The sequence below is a fragment of the Wolffia australiana genome, chromosome 1 (assembly GCF_029677425.1).
Source record: "Wolffia australiana isolate 7733 chromosome 1, ASM2967742v1".
NCBI lineage: Eukaryota > Viridiplantae > Streptophyta > Magnoliopsida > Alismatales > Araceae > Wolffia > Wolffia australiana.
In genome coordinates this window covers 1,284,218-1,303,510 of record NC_135835.1, presented here as the reverse complement: position 1 = coordinate 1,303,510, position 19,293 = coordinate 1,284,218, and the positions used below count along the sequence as shown (strand labels likewise).

Below are 19,293 nucleotides of genomic sequence, written 5' to 3'. Positions count from 1 at the left end.
GGCATTTGTTGGAGAAGAACAAGATCAAGAAATAGATTCTTGATGATGAATTTCAAACAATAGCTATGGCGGGGCATCGATGGCGGTTCCTCCACAAGCAATCTTCGACTTGGCAGGGAGTTGAGGCCAACGATCCCACATTATTCTCTAGAAAGCGATAAAACGCCCAAAGGGAGGAAGGCGGGAGCCAACTGATGAAAACCTTTCAAATTCAATCAACTCCAAGGCTTTCCTTGGGCATGCCTCCCTTTATATAGTGTAGGGGGTATGGCCAATTGGGCCAACAGGAAGGAACCGTCTTGTGACGAGTGGCCTTCCCTTAACAAATGTTAAGGAAAAACATACATATTGGATGAGGCCCAAATACGAAAGGCCCATGCGCAATTCAAAATGAAAATACAATAAGGAATAAAACAGTCATGACCGGTCATTAGGCTGTATACTTGAAAGTCGGGCCGCGGACGTCGGCTCGGGCTGCTCGAGGTGGTTGATGGCGTCCTTTGATGTCGTTGATAAGATGGTCCCCTATCAATAGTCGTTTATCAATGATTGGTTCTACTAGATTACAGGAACACATTATGATATGATATGCTTGAAAATATAAACAAGGAAGACAATATTGAAAATTTATACATAGAAAAACACAGATAAAAGCAAGAGTAGTCTAAGAATGGTAAAACGACTAAGCAGAAAGAGAAGACAAATAAGAAATCAGTAATAAAAAACACAATAAAGATAAGAGGGAATCATGAGCGAGAGAAGATGAAGATGAAACAGGACGAGAAGAGATGAAGAAACAGGAGGAAAAGAAGAGACGAGGAAAAAGGATGGAAAGAGAAGAAGAAAAAGGAGGGGAAGAGAAGAGGAAGGAGGGGAAGAGAAGAAGAAAAATACGAAGGAGAAGAGAAGAAGAAAAAGGAGGGGGAAGAGAAGAAGAAGAGGAAGAAAGAGAATTTGAGGAAGAAGAAAAAAAAAGAAGAAGAAGAGATGAGGAGAAGAAGATGAGGATCCAAAAAATGCAAGTGAAATCTAAGAGGCTAAGACTCATAAAAAGACTAAGCAGAAATAGACGACAAAAAAGATACCAAAAATTAAGAACACATCAAAGATAAAGAGGAAGAAAAAAAAGCAGAAGAAAAAGAATAGGAGAACAAAGAAGAAGAAGAAAAATAAGATCAGAAGAAGAATAAGAAGAAAGAGAAGAGCAGAAGAAGAGAAGACACAGAGAAGAAGAGAAGCAGAAGAGAATATGAAGAGAGAATAAGAACAAAAATAGAAGAAGAAGATAGGAAGAATATGAAAAGATGAAGAATAATAAGTAAAGGAAGAAGGAGAATCAAATGAAGAAGAGGAAGAAGAGAATTAGAGGAAGAATAGGAAAAAGAAGAAGAAGATAGAATTAGAGGAAGAAGGGGAAGAAGGGGAAGAAGGGGAAGAAGAAAGAATTAGAGGAAGAAGATGAAGAAGAAACCAGAAGAAAAACAAGAGGAGAAGAACAAGAGAGAATTAGAGCAAGAATAGAGTTGGCAGAAGAAGAAAAAGAATAGGGAGAAGAAGAAGAAGAAGAAGAAGAAGAAGAAGAAGAAGAAGAAGAAGAAAAGAGAATTAAAGGAAGAAAAAGGGGAAGAAGAGGTAGAAGAAGAGATAATTAGAGGAAGAAGAAGAAGAAGAAGAAGAAGAAGAGAAAGAAGAAGAAGAGAATTAGAGGAAGAAAAAGGGGAAGAAGGGGAAGAAGAGGTAGAAGAAGAGATAATTAGAGGAAGAAGAAGAAGAAGAAGAAGAAGAGAAAGAAGGGGAAGAAGGGGAAGAAGGGGGAGAAGAAGAGAATTAGATGAAGAAGAGAAAGAAAAGAAAGAAGAAGAAGAAGAAGAAACCAGAAAAGAAGAAGAGGAGAAGAAGACGAACAAGAGAGAATAAGGGGAAGAAAAAGAGAATAAACGTAAGAAGAAGAAAAAGAATAGGAAGAGGAAGAAGAAGATAGAATTAGAGGAAGAAGAAGGGGAAGAAGAGGAAGAAGGGAAAGAAGAAGAGAAGTGAAGGGAGAATCAGAGGAAGAAGTGAATTTGAGGATGAAGACAATTAGAGGAAGAAGAGGAAGAAGATAAAAAAGATGATGAAGAAGAAGAAGAAACCAGACAAAGAAGAAGAGGATAAGAAGAAGAAGAAGAAGAGAATTAGCGGAAGAAGAAGGGGAAGAAGGGGAAGATGAAGAAGAAGAAGAGAGAATTAGAGGAAGAAGAGAATTAGCGGAAGAAGGGGAAGAAGAAGAAGAAGAAGAAGAGAATTAGCGGAAGAAGAAGGGGAAGAAGGGGAAGATGAAGAAGAAGAAGAAAGAATTAGAGGAAGAAGAGAATCAGCGAAAGAAGGGGAAGAAGAAGAAGAGAGAATTAGAGGAAGAAGGGGAAGAAGGAGAAGACGAAGAAGAAGAAGAAGAAGAAGAAGAGAATTAGCGGAAGAAGAAGACGAAGAATAGGCAGAAGAAGAAGAAGAGAATTAGCGGAAGAAGAAGACGAAGACTAGGCAGAAGAAGAAGAAGAGAGAATCAGAGGAAGAAGGGGAAGAGGAAGAAGGAGGAGGAGGAGAAGAAGAAGAAGTAGAAGAAGCCAAACCATCCGTCGATGCCAGCGATGCCGCCGTTGCCGCCGCGCTGCCGCCCACTGTCCGCTGTCCGCCGATGTAGTCTACATTCCGCCAATAATTTCAAAATTTTGAATCAAACTTAGGTTATAGATGTCAGATATTGAACTTCGATATCCAACATCGATATCTAGTATTGTCATCCTCCCTCTGAGACGGAGGCAGATGATGACATCAAGACGGATATCAATATCAGATATCGGTGCATCATCAATTGATATCTGATATCGATATCTGATATCCGGATATCGGAAAAAAGCAGATACCGGAAATTTGATTTCCGGTATCCAGTATCCGGTACAGCATCTGTCCCGATACCATAATCTGATACCGATATCGGGATGGGCGGTCTCAATGTCACAATTGTATAAGTTATTTCTTGACTTGAGACACCAATGGCATCATGTGGATGAATACTATATTTTGACTATGGCTTACAATTCTCTAACCATGGGATTCAAAAAAGGCTTAGCTCAAATATAGTAAGAAGCACATACAAATAATTGAGTGCCCAATGACGAATTCAAAATTGGGGGTGAGATTACGTCGTTGTAACATTGTGTTTAATTAATAATATTAATAAACCTATACTTATAACAAATTTAGTCAGCTAGTGACGAGCAAGGGTCGTCTCCATAGGGATCGGATGTGAGGGAAGGAACTCTCTCTGGATTGGGTGAAGTCAAGGAGATGAGAAAATTTACATAAATCGTTCGAGTTAGTGAATGGATAAAGATAGTGGTTACAAGAGAGGTAGGATGGATTTAAGAAGGTAGACGAGTAGCATGTTAGTACTTGTAGTAGATCGTTGAATAGGCAAGAGAATCAAGGTGGATGTGAATGGTGGTGTGAAGTGAGAGGAGAGCGAAGCATAAAATGCATATAAATAGGGTTTTATAAGTTAGGGTTTATGATAGACGATGATGGATAGACAGGACAGGATTGTGACTGTGGCATTTGGTTGTGATGTGGACGGTATTGGTTGCGGTGATGGAGGCAGTGAGAAGAAGGTATAAAGATGGTAGAAATGGATATATAATGATAGATGTTTTTTAAAATGTAAAGAGAAAGATAGATGACGAGATCGAATGGTGTAGGAGAAGACGTTAAGTCGATGATAGTGGATGTTGGATACGGATGATAATGAGTGATGATGGAGGTGGATGAGTGACATAGATGAAGATGATGGATGAAGAAGATAGTTAACCACCTAAGTGTATTGACGAAGACTCAATGTAAGGCAAGAGGCTAACTTAGATCCCTATATTCTACAGGGATCAAGGCATTTCCAGATGTTGATCAACCTCCTTAATTCTCTGTTGAAATTGATGCCGGATGTCATCGCGAACGTCATCTGTGCGGGTATCAATATGATGCTCGGATACCTAGATAGTGATGTCAACTGTTGACGGTGTCATCGTCCGACGGATAAACCCTAACGGGTATGTAGCTACGATGAAATGAATGATGTGACCTATGCGTCATACTTGCGGGCCCTGACTCGAGGGAGAGTGCTGAACTCCGAGCTCCGAAGGGTCGCCGGGTGGCGGTGACGGTGGCCTCCCAAGCCGCGTCAGAGGGGACGAAGGCGACTACGACGCTGAACGGAATCAATCTGTAGGGGCCCGCACGTAACGGACTGGCTCGGCCGTACCAGTAAAGACACTCAATTATCGTAGGTATCTCTCAATTCCTCTCTCACCTATCTAGCCTGAGCGCAGCGGAGTCAATCGACAATATACTGCAAGGAATAATATAACGATTGGGCGGGAGGATAATTTTGGGTTCTAGGGGCCTTGACTTGGATGAATAAATCTAAAACGATGCGCAGCGGAAGATTCTTTTTGAGTCGAACGGCATCAACAAAAACACTAAAACAGCGTACCTTTACACGAATCCGATTCGCGATTCGTGATTTCTTCGATTCCGGAGCGAGACGAGTCGAGCTGCTCAAGTGTGCAGCCTCTAGACGTATCCACGCGATCCTCGGCACATCGGATCTCCTCCTTCTCATAGACGAGCCCCGTTCTATCCTCGTCGGCGTCGTTAAGTCGTCCCGATCACATCAGGGCTGAAGAGGGGGTGTGGGGAGAATGGAGAAGAAGGGGAAGGCCCCTGAACAATTCTGGCCTGGGTGAATTTCGTTCAGGGCCTTCCCCTATTTATACTAAGTGGGTATTTTTCATAAAAACCCCCAAAACTTAAGTATATCTTCCAACGTCCAAAATACCATTTGCGTGTGACCCTCTAGGCCCATGTATCAGTCTAGTTAATGACTCCAACGGCCCAATATCCTTTATTGGCCTTCCAACTTAATTAACTATATTATCATATAGATTAATTAATGTCGGATCGATTTAACCCAATCGATAGGTCGAGACTCCGACACGTGGGGTGCCAAGCTACACCTCGTGTCCTAGAAGATACAAAGGAGTGTGTATCGACTCACTCATGGAACCTGTTCAGCATCGGTTACCGTGTATGTATAATCCCTCATCCACTTGACGCTCCTTGGACGACTTAGGGTATGGTCAACTGTCAAACCCTAATCAATCATCCGAGTTAGTATTGATGCACTCGGAAATCATCGGAGAACTCTTCTCTGATATTTCACTGCCTTGGCCAAGGACTTCATTGCATCATCTTCCTTGCGCTGTCACCTCTTATACTGAGGGTGGACGATCCCATCTTGACCACTCAATCGCCTTCGTATACTTCTTGATGCACCCGAACTAAGACCATTTAGAATCCCATGATTAGAGACTCGTTAGCAATAGCCAAAGTACAACCGTCCGTCCACAAGACGTCTTTGGTGTCTCAGGTCTAAGGACCACTTACACAACCGTGACGTGAATCAACCTGATTGACAGTTAGGTATAATACCATTCAGGGATTCATATGGATCAATTCAGTGAACTCTTTCCACTAAAGAGCACCCACTATCTATCCTTAGTGTCGCCACACTAATGGCTACGGGACCGACCATACTCATCATATGAGTGAGGCTAGATAGTGCTATTCTATCCGGATACTTCAATGTCCTTCTCGTGTATCCTTCGAATAGGAATATTTAGAACACATGCTTAAAGACTAGTGATCTCCGTATTACGATCTCATCGTAATTCACTAAGTCCGATCATGTATTCATGGACTTCATTATACGCATCACACATGCACTATAATGAATATGTTCTATTAATGAATATGGAACGAGATGTGGAATGTGTGATTGGCTTGCCGGCCACATATATTTCCATCAGATAACATACCTTGTCGGCGCATGGCTCATTGTGCAGAATCTTTGTCAATTGTGGCGGCCGGTGCAGGTTGTGAGCGGAAAGGAGCCAGAGAGGGTCGGCATAGCTCGACTGGCTGTGGCGCAGCAGCGGTTTGACTGTTGGTCGAAGGACGACGTAGAGGGAGATCAACCGGATGGCTTTGATGCGCGGTCAGGTTGCAAGCTTAGGTGACTCGCAGGATCGTCAACAGTTGGTAGGATGGTGCAAGGGCGCATGCGGCGACAGTGGCACCAAAGGGTGTGGTTGGCAGATCCCATTGATCGTGACACAGGAAATCCAGCTTGACAGCCCCACCTGGTCAAGGTGTATCGACTTCAGCAACCTCAGAACTCCTGCCGGTAGTCGATCTCAATCAAGGTGGTAGGCTCCGAGCAGATGGGAGAGGGGGCCAGATGAGCAGCGCGACCCGTTGCTACCCCGTATGCCGGCGCATATCACTGCTCTATTGACCTGCTAGTGCCGGTCAAAACGTGTGAACCGCCACCTCGGGGAATCAGCGAGGGGAGCCTAACACACTTAGCATGAGCGACGCGGTGCTGGATCCACGAGCCTCCCAGCGGACGGGGGGGCAGCACATCTCACCGCCTTAACGCAGGCATATGGTCAGCGAATCATCATGTTTCCAAAGCCTGCGTGTGTTCTTCACACCATAGGGCAATCGGCATAGTGGTGGGCCAGACCTTTGTGCGTCCCATGTTCCGTCGATCCTCACCGAATGTGCAAGATCACAGCCAAATCCTATCTCCACGTTGCTGGAGCACCTTCGTGACCCACCTTGACCGATCAGAGGTAAGGGGGTGATATTGACACCCAACCCGTTGCACCAGATCATTGCACGATGATGAGAAAGGGGGCCTACCTTCTCACACGTCGTGGGGGTCCTCGGAATCAGCGAATCAAACCTGTTTTGGGCACAGGATTGTGACACTCTGAGAGGATGCGATGGGGGGAAGAAGGCTCCACTGCTAAGCCTCCTCTCTTCTTCCCTTTCGGTCGTCCTTTTCCTACTTCTTTCTCTCAAAGGGTGAGACCAATAAAATCAAAACATAAAGTAATACGATATTTCCTGGTCTGAATCTCCTTAGGGCGCCATCTCTTCCCTTAAAAAAGAGAAGTCAAGTGGGCCTTAGGAGGTCAAAAGGGGAAGGGATAGTCCATTAAGGGACCCTCATATAAGGGGCCCTTGTTTACAACCAAAACATATGTAATACAATATAATAAAAGACACGAAACGTCTAACACAGACGCATGAGGGGTGCTTCACGATTCGATAAAACGAAGTTCACATTTAATCCATAGAGAGCAGAATTCTGTCATTCAATCTATACTCTGATTGCTTGAAATTACACCTACTTTGTTGAGTTCAAATCCTCATTCATTTACTGAAGATTGGTCTGTTCCAAGTGCCAAACGTTCAAAAGTAATTATGACATTGATGAGTTGGAGCAAACAAACAATAAAAATTCTACCAATATCTATTAGAGATGAAATAGATGGCTATGTAAGTGAACCTTGCATTGGTACTGATGATGATTTACTTGAATGGTGGCATCATATTATATCTACATCTTGTCAATTGGAGAACTGAATGCACAAACTGATGATGATTTCTTATCAATTTGTGCATTAAGTGCTCCAATGGTGAATCCTTTTCTGTAGGGCGAGGAATTGTGATATTTAAAAGAGTAAGGTTATCTGCAGAAACAATATCAATTTTGAATACCATGAAATATTGGGCTCGTGAGGACCATTGGGGCGGTGATGTAATGGAATCTGAAGCAGATGATGCTGTAGAAGAACTCAAATTAGTCCTTTTCAAACATTACTATTTTGATGCCATGTCCTCTTACTCATGGATCATGATGTTTTTTTACGCTCATTACAGGTTGAGAAGATGGTCCATGATGTATAGTTGGGAGAAATTTAATAGCTGAGTGGAACCAAAGCACGGAAACGTATGAGCAAGCACTTAATAATTTAACCACGGAAATGTATTCCCTAGAACAAAAACTTAATATATTTAAGGTCTCAAGAGCTTAATATAATATTTTTGCACATTTTTCCTCATGAAGCTTTGAAACAGAAAAATCATAAATAATATTATTTAATTACTATCGACTAAAATTCATTTTTTTCCTACTTTAATTAACCATTTGACCTAAATTTTGGCTATGATTTCCTAAATTTTATTTGTGCACATTACTCATGACTGAACTATAGCTTTTATCAAACTGAAACCAATGTTTCACCAAGTTGAGACCGTACTGAAGTTTTTTATAGGTTTCTGCAATGCAGATACCAAGACTGAAACCATCATTCCCTGTGTATGAGGATGGTTTTTATTTTAAGACTATCTATGTGGATAATATTCTCCTTGCATCAAATACTTTGCATGATATTACAATTTTAAGATGAAGGGTCTTGGAGTGGCAAAGGAGATCCTTGAGATGTAGATGTATTAAATGATATGTAATTACTTCTTTAACTAACTAATTCATTTTATCTATTTCCCAGTGCCCCTAATTTGGTTAAGATATCGTTTAAATGAATTTAATTCCCAATGCTAATATGATGGTTTCTACAAGCACATATATATCATGTAGTTGGACTGGTGACCAGATCTATTAGCATTCTAGATAATGGCCATTAGAGTATGGTGAAATGGGTTCTTTGATATGTGAAGGACACAACTGATGAGGGAATTCTATTTGATTTCAGAGTTTTACTTTAAGTAAATGGTTATGTTCATGTGGATTTCATAGGTTACACGGTTTATCAAATATCCAAAAATAGTTATGAGTTGGAAGTGGTCAGATTGATCTGTGATCTAGAAGTCTATATTTAAATATACTATTTTATTCTACAGAATGGATACAGAGTCCATAGTAGCTACCCATAACTCTGGGGCCTTGTCTTCAAAGTGTGATGCAACACGTACGGCCGCGATCGACGGTGAGCGTTGCAACACAAGGCGGAGGTGAACAAACACGTAATTCGCTATTGAATGCGGGGATGAACGTTTATGAAATGACGAGAAGTATGGCAATAACTGAAATAGGACGGAGCCCTGAAAGAGTTCCTGCATGTGTCACGTACGATCCGACTCCCAATGACCCGATAGATCAATCGAAGGATGCCGTAGGAGCGGGTATCCTCGATCCAACTATCTATTCCGGAAACAAAGTGTCGGACGGGGAGACGAGAGGAGATAGCTACCCCAAACCCAACGTACGGGAAACGGCGAAAGGCGAGGCCCGATGGAGGAGCATGTGAGAAAATATTGCAAGAGGTAATAAGACGCAAGAGAGGGGTTAGCGTCGTGACCTGCAGACTAAGGTCCGGTAGTCGCGGTGGTCGATGCCGAGTTTTAATTGGCGTGGCGGTCTGGGGCGGCGATTCGAAAGATGAGTTGGGGTGGTCGGCTGATGACGTCAGAGTGTCGAAGAGCAGGAGCGTCGGCGACTTCCGGCTCAGCTCGGAGGGCTTCGGACTGGCGTCGGACGGGCGAGGGGCGGGTGGCCACGGGTTGAGGCACGGGCGATCGGGAGCCTGGTCGGATTGCCGTCGGCGCTCGGCGGTGCCAACTGGGCAAACTGATTCGGCCGGCATGGGCAGGGACCTCGTGGAGGGCGGACGGGCGTCCGAGGCCAATTCGCCGGTGGTGTTCGGCGGCGCCGGTCGGGGAAGCCGGTGGGGGCTGCGGGGCAGAACCGTTTCCGCTCAGTTGGAGGGCGGACGAGCATCCGAGGCCGGGTCATCGGCGGCGCCGGTCGGGGAAGCCGGTGAGGGCTTCAGGGCGGAACCATTCCCCCTCAGTTGGAGGGCGGGCGGGCTTCCGAGGCCGGATCGGTTACCCACTAGGGCGGTGGGCGTACGGGAGGCCGAGGCCGAACGACGGCGGCAGACACCTTGGTGACCACTTGCTGAAGAGCGACGGCGATCGGGCGGGCACAGGGGCGCAAGGGCGCCTGCGGGACCTGGCGGCAGCGCCAGAAGACGTCGACGAGTAGTGGCGGCGGGGGCCAGAGGCGACCGGCAGCGGCAAGCGACGGCGGCGGTGGCCCGCTGAAGCCCTAACGCTTCTCCTCTTGTCTTTTTTTTTGTCTTGACGGAAATGCCCTTCCAGATCAGCGTTTTTACCTTCGAGTGCCCTTACTTGAATCCGAGTCACACTGAGTCAACTCAATGGTGACTCGCCGGTACTTAAAACCGGGTTGGACTGAGTTGACTCAGTGCGGGAATCGGTCCGTCTGCCCTGAGTCAACTCGTCCTTGACTCGGCGTCGTCCTCCTTCGGCGAGGGTTCCAGCGGCAGCCTAAGAGGGCGCTCCGGCAATCTTGGCAGCGGCTGGTCGGCGTCAAGAGATCCATTGGGTTAGTCTGGCAGTCCGGCGACCCCTTGAGGACTCTACAGGGCGAACTGGGTGCACGGGCGGCCGGTCCTCCTTGTCGATCGAGCTAGCGGCTGCAGGGCGCAGGAGTCGGTGGTCGCGACGGCGGAGGTGTGGCGTCTCGGCGGCGGCGGCGGCGAGCTCCGGCGGTCCCTCCTCTGAGAGACGGAAGGAGGGCGGCGGCGGAGATGCGACATCAGCACGGTCCGGCATAGTAGGTTCGGTCTGCAGAACGACGGCGACTGGCGCCGGCGGGCGAGGTGGCGGCAGCTTCCTCTTCTCCTTCAAGGGGTCTCTCCTTCTAACAAGCTGCAAAACACATTCCAACTTCTCTAATCTCCTCTAGGGCATCTCTTCTCCTTTTATAGTGGGAGAGAGGAAACCCTAGGGGTCGGCCCGAAATTAGAGAAAAACCCCTAATCGAGTCGTAAAATGTGGTTCGAAATACGACGGAAGGGCCAAAACACGGAGGCCCTCCCCAAACAAAACACAACGAGAAAGTTCAGGAAAACGCAAGGGAAAATAAATAGGGGAAGCCTTCTCGTCACGCCGAGTATTTGAACTCCGGGTCCTTCTCGTCAGCTTGAGCTTCGCGACGTGGTTGCTGACGTGTCGCCGCAGGTTGACCTGGTGCTTCAGCTTGCGGATGGTCCCCCATCAAAGTGTTTGATTAAAGAACTCACTATTATGCAAGGTGGAGTTCCATTGTTATGAGACAATCGTAGTGCTACTTAATTCACCAAGAATCTGGTCTACCATGCATTCTTGATTCATTTGATGTGCACAATAACAAGATCCATTACTTTTTGATTTCAGAGAAAAATTTTCTGTAGAAGGTTCTTATGAAGGAGAATGCCACTGATATATTGATGTGAGTCAGTATGACAGAGAACTTCATTACAATATTTGGAATTTATACAAATTGCAGTCGTCTCAAAGTAGGTGGCAACCTTGCAGACTTACAGAACAACAAGGGCACCTAGAAATATTGGGGTGACCACCATGGTCGCGTTTGTTGGTGTATGTTTTAGCCCTCCCCCCTCCCTAATCGTCTGAATTCCAATAATCGGGGATTTGAGTATTCTGGATAGGTAAAAAAGGGACACAAAAGAGAAGTTGGCATAGAATTCCCTCATTTCTTTTTCATTTTTTTTCGATGAGTCCATTCCTTCCTATTTGTTGTCTTATTTAAAGGGGTTTCGCCCTCATGTTTTCCTAAGTAAACTACAGCCACAAAAAAGTTTTTCTTTAGAGAAATAGAAACTTCCTTGTTCATTCTATGTAGTCTTGCATCTATATCTCTATCTTCTGGCTTACCATTCCCCCTACAGTGGTTTATCATTGGTGGCGTTTCTTTTCATTTTCTTAGCAGCATGTAGACAGAGGATGCTGACATCATGGCAGTGACGAACACATGTCTTCAGTACCTTTTTACATAATTTTTTTTGTCCGGACTGATTTTTTCAACATCTAACATAGCATCTTACAATTTCTTTTAACTCCTGATCTCCAATGTCCTGAACCATAGAGGGTGTCTATTGTCTTGTTGGGGCTGATACATCACCATAAGATTCGATCCACAGAGCTTGAATACCTATTTCAACAGTCGTGACACCTTCATTTTAGCTAAAGATTCATCTGACCTTGCCTATCATTCACTAATCCATCCAAAAAAATCCTTACAAAGATGCAAAAAACTTTTGTTTTCACTGGAGATTGTTAATTCAGTTACTCATTGCTATTTCTTTATAAGTTGTGAGTTTATGTACCAGTGTAGGATGGGCCTCCGATTAGAGATGGTCAACTTAGAAGCTATGATCGCTTTTTCGCCTGCTGGGAAACGAAATGCGGTATTAGACTAGCGGATATTGAGAAATCGATAGGGAGATCTAGATAGTCATTAAGATGGAAATCTAGATAGTCAGATAAAACGATGAATTATATGACGGATGAAATGTATGTATCAAGGGGATAGGGACAATTGTAACCAAACTAAAGGGGTGGGCCTTTTGCCACATGATATTTTTCTTATATGGCAGGCAAAGATAGACAGGACGAGTGATCAGCTAAGAAGCCATGTTCTCTACTAAATAACTTCGTCAGGAATGAATATTTTATTTGAATACAAAAGAAGAAGGAGATTTGAGCGAGATTAATATAAATATCGAGTGAGAGGGAGGGAGGGAGTGAGAGAGAGAGAGAGACTGAGAAAGAAATACAGAGAGAGAAAGATAATGAGAGAAAGAGAGAAAGAGAGAGAGAAAGAGAATGAAAGGAAAGAGAGAGAGAACGAGAGACACAGAGAGAGAGAGAGAGAGAAAAAGAAAGTGAATTAGAGAGAAAGAGAGAGAGAAAGAGAAAGAGAGACACAGAGAGAGAGAGAGACAAAGAGAGTCAGAGAGATTGAGAGAAAGAGAGAGAGACAGAAAGAGAAAGAGAGACTGAGAGAAAGAGAGACAGAGAGAGAGAGAAAGAGAGACAGAGAGAGAGAGAGACAAAGAGAGACAGAGAGATTCAGAGAAAGAAAGACAGAGAGAGAGAAAGAGAGAGAAAGAGAGATTAAGAGAGAGAAAGACAAAGAAAGAAAGAGAAAGAGAAGGAGAGAAAGAGAGACATAGAGAGAGGAAGAGAGAGAGAAAAAAGAAGACAAAGAGAGAGAGAAAGAGAAAGACAAAGACAAAGAGAGAAAGATAAACAGACAGAGAGAGAAAAAGAGAAGACCAAGAGAGAGAGAGAGAAAAAGTCAAAGAGAGAAAGAGAAAGAGAGAAAGAGAAGACAAAAAGAGAGAGAGAGAGAGAGAGAGAGACAGAGAGAGACAGAGAACGACAAAGTTAAAGAGAGAAAGAGAGAGAGAGAGAGAGAGAGAGAGAGAGAGAGAGAGAGAGAGAGAGAGAGAGAGAGTCTAAGAGAGAAAGAGAAAGAGAGAAAAAAAGAAGACAAAAAGAGAGAGAGAGCGAACGACAAAGTTAAAGAGAGAAAGAGAAAGAGAGAAAGATAGAAAGATAGACAGAGAGAGAGAGAAAGAGGGAGAAAAAGAGAAGACAAAGAGAGGGAGAGAGAAAGAGGAAGAGAGAAAGAGGAAGAGAGAAAGAGGAAGAGAGAAAGATAAAGAGAGAGAGAGAGAAAGAGAAAAAGAGAGAGAGATAGAGACAGAGAGAGAGAGGGAAAGAGAGAGAGAGGTTCTTCATTCATTTCTCACGTTAGCACACGCACTGTTATGTCGCAGAGACTCGGGAAGAATAGACAGAACCAACACCCCATGGACCCAATGGGACGCCTCTACAGGTCAATATTAATGTCAACGGGTTTTCGCCGTCCACGTCAGTCTATATCCAACCAGATGGGATCCCTACCAAGTACATCTTGCCGACATTAACTAACCTCTTGACTGGATACAGTAGAATTGGCACTAACTGCACGGGTCAAATCATGAACAGCTTAAGTTATTATTTTGGCGATCGCCGTTGCATCATGCTCATGACAAAAAAGTGATTGTAAACTTGCCCTTGGTTAACTTTTCACGCGCCATGAATCACGGTTCGGTAGTGATTTAGCTGGGAAGGTCAAAAACGATAAGGAAAGAGATTGCTGCGACCGTTGACTTTCGGAAGAAAGGAGGTAGAACGATTATTGGTCGCAGTTCAAATTGGTGGGATCCGTCCTGCCTGTCCGTCGATATGATGAAATTTGACACGACGCCATCGGAGCTGAACAGTCCTGATAGCAGACGCCTGCATGGGACATACAGAGATGGAGACACGGCCTGAAAACCAATGCCAGAGAGAGATAATGCGGAAGAGGATAGCGGCTCTGACGTCCCTCTACGGTGGTCCAACCCACGGTTGTAGAAGTTTCAGCTGAACTCTACGTTCCCATGGGGGTAAATCTTCATCTTTACTATGCCGCAGATCTAACCCCCAGCCTGTGAAATGATCATTCCGTCAGTTTGCAGGAGAAATCGACAACGTTGACTCAAGATATCCGCATCTCACTTCTTTCAATCCCTTCACGGGGCACCGTAGATTTTCTCTCTCACAAACAGGAGTTAAATCACCGAAGAGTTGACATTCTCATCTCTTCTCCCTCGGGAATGTTCTCAATTGATCCTCCTTCCAGTATGTAGTCCACAATAGGGTAGACACGTGACGATAAAAGACAAGCACCACGGTAAGAATTCACGGGTTCACTGCTCCAACGCTTTGTTTCTTTCCTGCTCTTGCGGTAGAGGGTTGACTAGCGAGCCTTGTCCGCTACTCTGACAGTCAATTATCCCGTCGTCTTCTTCCTCCGGACCATGACACAGGTAGAGAGACACAACCTTCTCAGTTTCCCCATCTCCTTCTATCTCATCATCTCCTTCTGCGGCGGCGACGGCGGAAGAAACTCAAATGTCAAACCCCACGAGAGATGAGAATCCTCCCCGACGGTCAGGATAATGACACGTTGTATCTTAAGAGACTGGTGTCCTCTGATACTGACTTGGCTTTGCGTGGGGAAAGAATTAGGTGGCCCTTAACTGTGAAGGAACCATTTTATTACCCTCTTTCATTAGTGTGGTGGTTGCACGGCGGAAAGAAGGGCGAACACGTCACCGTTGGTCTGTACCATAGGAGCCCTCTCCTAGAGGATCAGGATTGACGCCAGTTGCCGTCTTCAGCAGTTGACCTCTTTCTCGGCTGTTTTTGAAGAGGTTCTTGCATCGGACGGCTGCGATGCATCCATCGGGGATACTCGAGGTTGACGTTCCGATATGAAACCTCAAAATTTACTCCATAAGGGTCAGAGCAAGAGAGAGATAGATAAACAGTGACGTTGATTATATAACCCAACGGGACGGTGCAGGAGGGACAATCCTCGCGTTCCTCACCCGCGTGCGCCTCTCCGTCATCTGTCTGTCTGTCTGTCTACCTCTCTCTCTCTCTCTACGTATCGCCATATCTATCTCTTGCGTCCCCTGGGCTTGTGGGAGGCAGAGAAGATGGGAGAGATTGTAGATGAGGAGAGGAGGTTCTTCGAATGGACGCAGGCTGACGAATCCGCCCAGGCCGAGGGAGAAGCCATGATAAGCAAGCTTCTACCGACGGCTTACTCTGGGCCGACGATTGGAGACATAGAGAACGCGCTCGCCTCTACTTGTCGAGGGACTCTTCAGTCTAACGGGCTCGTCGGCCCTCGTCCTTCGTAATTATCTTTCTCGCTCTCTATCTTTAACTCTTTTCTTTATCATTTGTATGGTCTAATTAGTTGAATTCGGTGCTGCAGAATAGCGTTCCCGGAGAAGAGTTTCAACAAGATGGAGAACAAGTATTCGCTAAAGATCAAATGCAGTGCAAACGGTCCGGCCGATGATGGGTACAAATGGAGAAAATATGGACAGAAAGCTATCAAGAACAGCCCGAATCCGAGGTCTTCACACTTTTCCCGTCCCGCTAGCTCTCTCTCTCTCTCTTTCTCTCTCTCTCTCTCTCTCTCTCTCTCTCTCTCTCTTTGTATCTCTGTCTCTCTCTCTCTCTGTATATCTCTCTCTCTCTGTATCTCTGTATCTCTGTATCTCGCTCTCTCTGTCTCTCTCTCTCTCTGTGTATCTCTGTATCTCTGTCTCTCTCTCTCTGTATATCTCTTTATCTCTGTCTCTCTCTCTCTGTGAGTATCTCTGTCTCTCTCTCTCTCTGTATATCTCTGTATCCATGTCTCTCTCTCTCTGTATATCTCTGTATCTCTGTCTCTCTCTCTCTCTGTATATATATCTCTCTCTCTGTATCTCTGTCTCTTTGTATCTCTGTATCTCTCTCTCTCTGTCTCTCTCTCTCTCTCTGTATATCTCTGTATCTCTGTCTCTCTCTCTCTGTGTATCTCTTTATCTCTGTCTCTCTCTCTCTGTGTATCTCTGTCTCTCTCTCTCTCTGTATATCTCTCTCGCTCTCTGTATCTCTGTATCTCTGTCTCTCTCTCTCTCTCTGTATATCTCTCTCTCTCTGTATCTCTGTCTCTCTGTATGTCTGTATCTCTCTCTCTCTCTGTCTCTCTCTCTCTCTCTCCCTTTAATTATCTTTCTCAACACGCGAAAGTCGCGGCGTGTTGAAATAATAACACTGTGCAAGTTGATAACTTCATTAAGCAAACTAATTTTGAGATTTCCTTGTCATGACAATCAATCCACACCAACCGCTCGTGAACTTGTGGACTTCTGTCATCCTTCCAAGGAACGATGGTCTGCACCTCGAAGGCAGAGGGGCTATCGTTCTCTACATGTTACCGTCTTTTCCGTTTTCTTCTCGTCCTGCACCGTTTCTGACTCTGGGTGAAAAAGAGTGCATTTCTTCTTGTTGGAGATTTTCTTCGCGTTGCTCGCTCGACTCTTTCAAACGGATTTCCTTCAACTTTTAGCAATCAAATTTGGTAAACAACGATGCCCTGCTGTGTGTCTCTGTCTATCTTTGAATGAGCTCATGCAATCTTAGCTATGGCCCCCAGCTGACAGTGTTTGCGTTTATGGTTGCAGGAGTTATTACAGGTGCACAAACCCTAGGTGCAACGCAAAGAAGCAAGTGGAGAGGTCGATAGACGAGCCGGATACGCTAATCGTCACATACGAAGGATTACATCTTCACTACGCTTATTCACATCTCATCTTGTCACGGCCAGTGAAATCCCCAGCTGACACCGTAACTCCCCCATCCAAGAGGCCTAGAACAGATACCGGGATACAAGTGACAGCCACAACACAAGCCCATGACTCTCACACTTCTAAGGAAGAACCTCGAAATGAGTCTCATGTTGTAAAGACCTCACCACAGGGCCTTTTGGAAGACATAGTTCCCCCACTTGTTCGGAAACCCTTCAACTTTGGCGGCGCCGCCACCTCCGGCGAGCCGTCTCTCTCCTCGGTTCCTTCTTCCCCCCCTTCGTCGTCCTCTTCGTCTTTCAGCTGGCCCCACAGCCCGTCTAACTTTGATCTTGGCGTCCTCTCCGGCATCGAATAAGCTCAACATGTAGAAAAACCAGAGGAAGAAGGCATACAGAGTGATATCAGATGGCCAAATCGGTTTAAGTTCGTGGCCCGGAGGCGAAGACGCCGGCGGCGGCGTCCGCCCAGGCTAGAGAGAGAATGTACACAGGTTGGGAGGACTTCAGAATTGTAAAATACCAGGAAATTGCAATAATGCGGAAGAAACATGCTTGTGGTCACCTCCATGTCCCACTTTCTCCATCATGGCGTAAACAAATTCCTACTTCCCTTCTTAGTTCTTTCTCTCTCAAATCTTCGCCCCCCCCCACAACCCTCTTCACCCAGACAACTACCGATTTGGTGGGGGGTCCCTGACACCCATCCATTCCTGAAGAACTGTGACCACGCTTCTTTAGCCTGATAGGTCTCGCATGGCTGGAATGAGGTGTGAGATCGCGAGAGAGAGAGAGAGAGATAGATAGGATGCGGGGTTTTGATTACGAGATAGTAACGTCAGATGGTCCGAAGAGAGATAACGTCTTCGCCTGCATGAATTCCGAAACTTAGCGGTTTTCTTTTCTTCCTGTGGGCTGAATACCGTTCTTCCCCCCATTGAAGCGGCCCGGAGGCTTCGGCAGGGAGAGAGATAAAGATAGGTGCAGAAAGAAGTAAGGACAGGTAAAGAAAAATTAGAGAGGTAGAGAAACATGAGAGAGAGCGAGAGGAATGCGGTCTGTCTGGTCGGTCTTCTTCGAACGAAGCAAGGGGTCCACATGAAAGTTTCTACAGGTTTCTCTACATGAGGCACGGAAAGGAGGTTAGTCTAGATAGCTGTGCATTCTGATGATAGCATTAGATTAGAGGATTATCGCCGATAAAACACTTTATTTTCACCAAGTGGTAGTAAGGAAAGGAGAGAAAATGCCATTTCACGGCTGACCGGATCGCCGAAATCAGCTTCTGGAGAATAGAAAGCGCGCGGAGAAAAACGAAGAAGTCTCAGGTTCCAACTCGAGGAAGCCTTTTCTGAATCTGCGTCAAGCAGAATTCTTCTCGAATAATCCGAGTACCCGCTGGAAATCGCTAAGGCATTTGTGCTATTTTTCCCGCATTGGGCGATTCTCTGTCTGTCTTTGCGCGCTGCCAACCCGGCGCTCTCAAAATCCTATTCCTCAACGTGTGGTTCTGGCTCGTTATGGGCCACGCAGAACCACCCTCTTTCCTTTCATGCAGTCTCTCTCTCTCTCTCTCTCTCGGCCTTGCTTTCTCCGTCTCTCTCTCTCTCTCTCTCGCCCTTGCTTTCTCCGTCTCTCTCTCTCTCTCTCTCTTGCCCTTGCTTTCCCCGTCTCTCTCTCTCTCTCTCTCGCCCTTGCTTTCTCTCTCTCTCTCTCTCTCTCTCTCTCTTGCCCGTGCTTTCTCCGTCTCTCTCTCTCTCTCGCCCTTGCTTTCTCCGTCTCTCTCTATGTATATCTCTCTTTTTTTATCTATCTTTAACCCTTGCTTTCTCCGTCTCTCTCTCTCTATCTCTCTTTCGCCCTTGTTTTCTCCGTCTCCCTCTATATATATCGCTCTCTTTTTATCTCTCCTTAGCCCTTGCTTTCTCCTCTCTCTCTCTCTCTTTTATCTATCTTTAGCCCTTGCTTTCTTCGTCTCTCTCTCTCTCTCTCTCTCTCTCTCTCTCTCTCTCTCTCTCTCTCTCTCTCTCTCTCTCTCTCTGAGTCGTTATCTGAAAAACTCCATCAACCATTCTACTTATCTCTGTAAGAGTCGCATGATCGCTTTCGCTGTGGGAACAACGCATTTATTTCAACGCCATTTGAGCTGTATCTCAGAAATCATTGCGGTTAAGAAAACGACCTCTCGAATGCTCTCTCGCATAGAGTTTGGTGAGAGAACGAGACAAGAGGAAGAGAAAATGACTCTTTTCGTAGCGATATCTCTCGAAGATTTTAATTACACGTTTAAAAACTGGATGGCTATTGAGGATCTACAACGTGGTTTTCTCTGTCGTCCTTTG

General features: G+C 45.3%; 1 protein-coding gene and 1 long non-coding RNA gene across 2 annotated transcripts; one reads left to right on the top strand and one right to left on the bottom strand.

Moving 5' to 3' along the window:
- Positions 1-210: 210 nt before the first annotated feature.
- Positions 211-2,730, bottom strand: LOC144712830 (uncharacterized). Its single transcript, XR_013583885.1, has 2 exons — positions 2,610-2,730; positions 211-525 (listed from the first exon to the last, which is right to left on the bottom strand). It is a non-coding gene; the product is annotated as an uncharacterized LOC144712830 (long non-coding RNA).
- Positions 2,731-15,162: 12,432 nt separating this feature from the next.
- On the top strand, positions 15,163-17,515 carry LOC144700759 (uncharacterized). The gene is made up of 3 exons (XM_078572269.1): positions 15,163-15,508; positions 15,590-15,733; positions 16,830-17,515. Exons 1-3 carry the CDS (start codon positions 15,306-15,308, stop codon positions 17,308-17,310), a joined length of 828 nt encoding a protein of 275 aa, XP_078428395.1. The 5' UTR covers positions 15,163-15,305; the 3' UTR covers positions 17,311-17,515.
- Positions 17,516-19,293: the final 1,778 nt, after the last annotated feature.

Excerpts from the sequence above, each read along its gene's own strand:
- LOC144700759 (XM_078572269.1), top strand. The coding sequence starts at position 15,306 with ATGGGAGAGATTGTAGATGAGGAGAGGAGGTTCTTCGAATGGACGCAG. Across the intron at positions 15,509-15,589 it reads CTCGTCGGCCCTCGTCCTTC|AATAGCGTTCCCGGAGAAGA; the intron begins GTAATTATCTTT and ends TCGGTGCTGCAG. Across the intron at positions 15,734-16,829 it reads AAGAACAGCCCGAATCCGAG|GAGTTATTACAGGTGCACAA; the intron begins GTCTTCACACTT and ends TTATGGTTGCAG.